Source organism: Grammomys surdaster, unplaced genomic scaffold, assembly GCF_004785775.1.
Source record: "Grammomys surdaster isolate TR1022 unplaced genomic scaffold, NIH_TR_1.0 126133, whole genome shotgun sequence".
NCBI lineage: Eukaryota > Metazoa > Chordata > Mammalia > Rodentia > Muridae > Grammomys > Grammomys surdaster.
This window is the reverse complement of record NW_021620941.1, coordinates 4,574,652-4,581,282: the sequence shown is the minus strand read 5'-3', so window position 1 is coordinate 4,581,282 and position 6,631 is coordinate 4,574,652. Positions and strand designations below refer to the sequence as shown.

General features: G+C 51.4%; 1 protein-coding gene across 5 annotated transcripts in view; it reads left to right on the top strand.

Annotated features, from left to right (window-relative positions):
- Positions 1-6,631, top strand: part of Rapgef1 (Rap guanine nucleotide exchange factor 1) — a 94,742-nt gene that overhangs the window by 56,913 nt on the left and 31,198 nt on the right. For all 5 annotated transcript variants that reach the window (XM_028756916.1, XM_028756918.1, XM_028756917.1 and 2 more), the window contains 2 exons: positions 202-681; positions 5,121-5,323. In XM_028756916.1, coding sequence (XP_028612749.1) covers positions 202-681; positions 5,121-5,323 — 683 coding nt within the window. The remainder of the gene's footprint in view (positions 1-201; positions 682-5,120; positions 5,324-6,631) is intronic.

Genomic DNA, 6,631 nt, shown 5'->3' with positions numbered 1-6,631 from the left:
GGGAGGCCAATATAGCACACAGCCATCTTACCACCTCCTTAACTTTTACATTTCATGCCAGATAAAGACTATCCAGTTAAGCAGAAGCCCACAGGAGAGAGCATACATAAAGCATGTCCTATATGAGGGGGTGGAGCAGAGCGGGTGGGGTGACGGCTCTGGAGGCATGCAGCTAATGGGTGTTTCCTGTGTGGTTTGCAGATCACTATGACCCCGACTATGAATTCCTCCAGCAAGACCTGTCCAATGCAGACCAGACCCCTCCACAGGCAGCCTGTAGCCTCAGCCCACTGCCGGAGTCCCTGGGGGAATCTGGGCCTCCATTTCTTGGCCACCCTTTCCAGCTGCCTCTGGGCGGCTGTCCCCAACAGGAGGGACAGCAGACAGACACTCCACCTGCCCTTCCTGAGAAGAAGCGTAGGAGCGCAGTCTCCCAGACCACGGACAGCTCTGGCTGCAGGGTGTCCTATGAGCGACACCCCTCACAATACGACAACATCTCAGAGGGTGACCTGCAGAACCCAGTCCAGCCTGTGCCCTACCCGCCCTTTGCTGCTATCCTGCCCTTTCAGCAGGGAGCTTCTTCCACCCCTGCTGAGTTTGTGGGTGATTTCAGTGTTCCTGAGTCAGCGAGTGACCCAGAGAAGCCACCTCCTCTACCAGAGAAGAAAAACAAACACAGTAAGTTCTCTATGCTCCCTGTAAGCACATTTTGTAACCCTCAACAGTACTGTGTTTTGCTTAGCCCAAACATGAGACCAAAATCAAGTCCATGACCTCTTTCTTTCTTATAGGACAGGCTCATAGGTGCACATGTGGTCATGTCCAGGGGCCCAATACTATCATTACTCATGGTTCTCGAAAGTCTAATTAGTTCACCTCTCCTCTGAGGTCTTTGAAATCACTGGTCTGATGCTTCCAGGTATCTCTCCTCTATAAATGCAACCCATTTTGCCTGAATACTTAGTAACAAAGGCAGCTGACTGTCATGGCATGCAGACTCAAATGGTGGCAGAGGTGCCCAAGTGTCATGGCACCTAGAGCAGCAATGCTGTAGCATGTGTATAACCAGAGCCTATCTAGCTGTCCTGAGTGCGGACAGGATACACACAGTGACCTAGATCAGAGCTTGTGGGCCAGAGGACTAATGTCAGCTCTTGGACTAGATATTTTAATAGACACATGTTATTAGGCTGGGTGGATCTGGAAAGTGGAATGTTTGTATTTTGAACAGTTTCCAACTGTAAGTTTGCCATAGCATTACTAAGTAACATTCTGGACATTGCATCTTTTGTCTTCCCTCCCCAACTGCTCCACATGGGAAACTTGCAGGCCACACTGCTCCACCCTCTCCTTCACCTCCCTAACACTGTTCTCAGATTTCCCCTGGCAATCCAGATGTCACCATTTTGATGTATGTGGCCACATCAGCCTCATAGCCCAACTGTCCCCTTACCTTGGTACAAATCCAGCAAGGATACCTAGAACTAAATATTGCACTTCAATACCCTAATAAGGGCTTCCTACTCCCAAAAGAAGGCCTGCTTCATTATGCCCAGCAGAGACATCCCAGGACCAGAGTAGCCTAGTTTGTAACCACACCCCCGACACCCAAGATGTGTCATAGCTTTGTGATGGCCTTGCTGGGGTGGTCCACAAACCAATGATGTCATCCCATGTGTCCTGTACGCTGCCTCATTGCAGATCAAGCTCTGCAGAGAGAACACTCAGCAGTGGGAACAGATCTTTCTGGGCTGCTTCTGCCCCCACCCCCCAATACCAGAGCACTATTAACATTGGGGGCACCTGCTTTCTCATCAAAGGAGTCCTACAGACTAGGGTGTGGAACAGGGTTCTGTCTATCAAACCATATCAGATGAGTGGTACTGCAAGCCAGGAAGCCTCTGCTTGCACCTCTTAGAACAAGCGTGGCCAGAAGCCCTTAAGCAGAGCCTGCAGAGAGGGTAGTGGCAGACAGGGAGAACAAGGCCATTGCTTCTGTTCATTTCAAGTCTCAAGTGGCTGAAATGGGTTTGTTTGTGGCAGGAGAGGCAACTAAAGCTATGTCCTGCTGTGGCTAAAGGGCCTTCTCTTGCAGATTCCTTAGGGCAACCAAGGGTTCAAGGTGATGGCTCTGAGCAGAAGCTTATGTAGTTAGTTTTCCAGGCCAGGCCTCAGAGCAGCAGGTGACAGGCAGTATGGATTCGTATGGGTTTGAGCCTGGCTGGGTCTGAAGGAAGCTTTGCCTTCCATCCTTAAGACCTACTGTGTTTTCATCAAAGGTCTTCCTCCCCACCTCCCACCCTGAAGGGGTCATCTTTCTATGTTCAGTGAAAGAGCCCCAAATTTGAAATACCCTGAGCTCAGTCCTATTCCAGAGTCTGCCCTTCACTTCTTGGGGGCACCATGGGAGAGTTCCATATGTGAGCCAGTGGGAAGCTACGCAGAAGTGCTTTGGCGAAAAGGAGGAGTGACTGTCAGCCCTTATATTTGGCACCTCTAGAGCGAGTTCATACACAGCATAGTATGTCCTCGCTAAGGGTGCCCCGTCATTACTTCTTGTTAGAGTAGCCTGTGGGAGTACCTGAGCACTGTCGGCTACTGATACTCCCAGAGCCCATGTCTGAAGAAGTATGTGCAGTCAAGCACTCCCAGCTTTGCTGGCTGGTCGGGCATCTGAGTCACTGCCCAATATGGAAAAGTCCTGGGAGGGTGAACCTCACTGCTGTTCTTTTATGTGTAGTGGGCAGGTCTCTACCAGGACCTCAGCACCACGAGGTTCTAAATCTGGGGAGACCAGATTGATGGCACATTAGCTAGAGAAGGTTCCTTGACCCTTGTAGAAAGCCAGTGGTGGGGCTAGGGTCACCTCTGGACTGTGACTGAGCGGGAATACAGCAGCGTCACTGTGGGGCTTGAGGGGCAATGGGAGCACTTCTCTTCCATGGTCAGCTATGGGGAACACAGCCATGATCTGTCAGTGCACAACAGAGTCAACAAGTTCTGTATTCTATGAAATAAACATAGCACCTTCCTTTCAGCATAAACACCAGGAGGACCTGCCAAGAGAGTACCTTGGCCAACACCCTATGCCCCACATGGGATGCCAGGGAGAAGTGCACTCTCTCAGGCTGGCTTCCTCTGCCTTCTAACCAATGGGCTCCTGGCACTTGGTGTGTAACGTACGGAGAACGTTTCTGCCTGGAAGATGCTGAAGGCTGCTGTTCCTGTGTCTGTCGCACATTAACATAGGTCCTTTGATCCTAAGCCCAGGCTCCTCTTCTTCACAGCTTCCATGGTTGCTCTCTCTATGAGTGAATTGATACTCAGTCCTAACTAGGTATGAAAGGGCCAACGCTGTCCTTCTCTCTACCAGCCCTTCCATGTATGTAGGAGGGTTCCAGTGCCTAGGGTAGAGATGGATAGAAGGCCAGCCTTGACTTCCCTTTGCTCTCTGGGCAGCATTCATGCCCCTAGGCATAATACTCCAGAACCCTGTAGCTCTGTGGACAGTGAGGCCTGGGTCACTCAGAACAGAGCACATACTAACCACCACGGGGAGGCTGCTGGCCCTGCACCTGCTGTGTGGAGAGGGGTGGCAGCTGAGCTTTGATCCTCTGGCTTCTCAACTCCCCAGCCTCATGAGAACCCTGCTGTTGTTGGCTGCCACCCTGCTGAGGCAAAGAGGCTGGCCTGCCAGGCAGACAGGTTGTGACAGTCAGCTTAGCTGGGAGATAGCAGCTTAGCCTCCATATATAAGGGGATGGTGGTAGCAGGGGTGGAACAGATGTATCAGTTAGCATTTGTGTACTTTCTCCCTCATCCTCTGTTTCTCTTGCTGACCTGGCCTGTGTCTTTCCAGATAGAAACAGTGAGCTAACAAGTCCCTAGAGGCACTTGCTGGAAGCGTGTTTCATTCATCTGTCTACAAATGTTCATGGAATCAGACATAGGTCCTGCCCTGCTAGGGTGTCAGCAAAGGCAGACGTGAACCCTGCTCCATCTATTTCTCAGGCACTGTTCCACATCACTAGCTCTCACTACAACTCCCTTAGATTCCTGCCATCACTGGACAGACTCAGAGTCATTTCAAGCTACCGTGTGATGTGTGTCGGGCCCATACAACTCCCAAGTGGAGCCCTGCTGTGGGGAGTTCCTGGTGGTGTTCAGAACAAAGCCTGCTGCAAGCAGCCTCTCTGGAATGCAGCCCAGCCTTCCTTCCCTGATTGCGTGCACACTGTGCTCTGCCCACCCTTTCTACTTTCCTTTGGGCCTTTGTATCACCTGTGCACTAGGGTAGAAGATCTTGGCCCATCCTCATGTCTAAAGCAGAACCCACAGCCACCACACTGTTTCTTTCTCTGTGGAGCTACAATGCCATATTGTGTCGGTATGTGTATATTCTGTTGACCCAACCAGAGTATGAACCCCATAAGGCAGAGGATCCACCTTGCTGGCCCTGTGTACTCCCAGCATCTGTGCCCATGCATACATGTACAATACCACATCCTCAGCAAACAGTGACTAACGGCCACAGACTGCTAGATACAAACTGTAGGGAGAGACAGACTGTGGATAGGGAACCCCAGGCACAGGAGGTCAAAGATAAGACTTGAGGAAATCAGGAGCCCTATGTGTGTTCATTATTTGGTCCAAGTTAATAGAGGCAAGGCTAAGCCCAAGATCAGGCTGAAGCTGAACAGTCCCGCAGAGCCTCGGTGTTCCTGAGCATGGAAACTCCTAGCACTTGTGCAGGAAGGGAGCAAAGTGCCTCTTGTGCTTTCTTTAACAGAACCTTATGTTTGTAGAGCCGTTTTAGGCTCACAACAACATTGAATGGAAAGTACAGAAATTCCCCATATTCACAACCTCCCCCAATGTCAGTAGCCCTGGTAGAGAGGGATATCGGTTACTGTGGAAGAATGGGACAGTCATCACATGCAGAGCCCACCATGCACAGGAGGGTTCTGTAAGTGACCAGCTGGGTGATGGCACGTGTCCACCTTTGTAGTAGCACCCAGAGTAGCATTTTTGCTCTCGGGCCCCGAGAACTTGGGCGCTGGTGGGGACAGCTGTGGGCTCCGCATGGGTGAGAGAACAGCAGCCCCCTCTGTCTACAGTGCTGGCCTACATGCAGCTGCTGGAGGACTACTCAGAGCCCCAGCCCTCCATGTTCTACCAGACACCGCAGAGTGAGCACATCTACCAGCAGAAGAACAGGATGCTCATGGAGGTCTACGGCTTCAGCGACTCCTTCTGCGGCAGTGACTCCATGCAGGAGCCGGCCCCTCCACCCGCTCTGCCCCCCAAGCAGCGGCAGCTGGTAAGCAGTTCCCCAAGTGTCCTCAGCACTGCTGCAGGTGATCAGAGCTTCCAGTCCTAACAGGCCTCTAAGAACTGGAGTGGGGTGATTTCCCTGCTAACAATCTCTGGTGCCCCTTTCTTCTTTGGCTCTAACATAGACCTCATAGACAGGAGGGACTCAATCAAAGCACAGAGCATTGTCTGTGTGCAGCCATCTGTGGGCTTGACTTCCATAATGGGCCTAACTGTATGGAGTGACTTCTATCCCATCCCTGGCCAGCAATGGCCCCATGGGAACAAATTCCACTGAAGCAGGACAGCTTTAGACAGCCACTTTGTGCCGTAAACCCTGCAGTGGCTGGCCTTTGCATGCCTCTGCAATGGATCCTGCTCAGTTACCACACTCGCCAGGGGTTGGCAGAGCACTGAACTTGCTGGTGCTCCCAACCAGCTGTATACATTGGGTGGCTTCAAAGTCAGAGTCTCTGAGCAGGCCAAACTCTGCAAGGGGTGGGGGGATGGGAGGGGTCTTAACCTTTGCAGAGCTGTGTGGGCTGCTTTGCTACCTTGCTGCCCAGTCTAGTCTGACAAGAAAACGGATGTGTGTGTTGAGCTAAGCTCTTTTCTGTGCATTGTGAGTCCTATTTACCTTGTAGTACCTGGAGCTTAGCATAACCTCGAAGGCTTCTGAGATGTTCAGCCTTCATAGGCCATAGCCAGCTAGCTAAGCAGACATTTGCTTCTGCCAAGAAGCTCTCAGCTGACCGAGGTAGCCTCTTCTAGAGATGATAGGTTGAGCTGAGATCTGGGACCCTGGAGTCCCAGCCCTGTCCATGGTACTACATGGGACTCTAAACCACCGCAGTTGTTTCCCAAAAAGTCCTCTTTATGGGAATAGAATGCTGACTCAAGGGACCACTGCTGACCACTCCTTACTGAGGTCACTCCTCCATGACCTAGTATCTCTATAGTGAGAAGTCCATAGATTCTGAACAGCTGGAGGCAGATTCCTCACACAAATGTGGAACAGAACCATCCCAAACATGTAACATGAGGCAGCCTGTCCCACCTTGCAGCAGGGTAGGGAGAGATGAGCTAATTAGGGACCTCCCCAGACAGGTTTAGGTGCACACAGTCCTCCCCACAGTTTCTGATATCCCTACTGTTCGTAAAGAGAAGCTGGGAACTAGAAGAACTTATCCCTAGGCCACAGCTATCCAAAGACCTAGAAATCAAGCCCAGCTCCAGGTGAGCCCTGACCAACCACAGGACAGGCTGGTTGTTCCTATCTCCAGCACACACATCTTACACACAAAGGACACACACA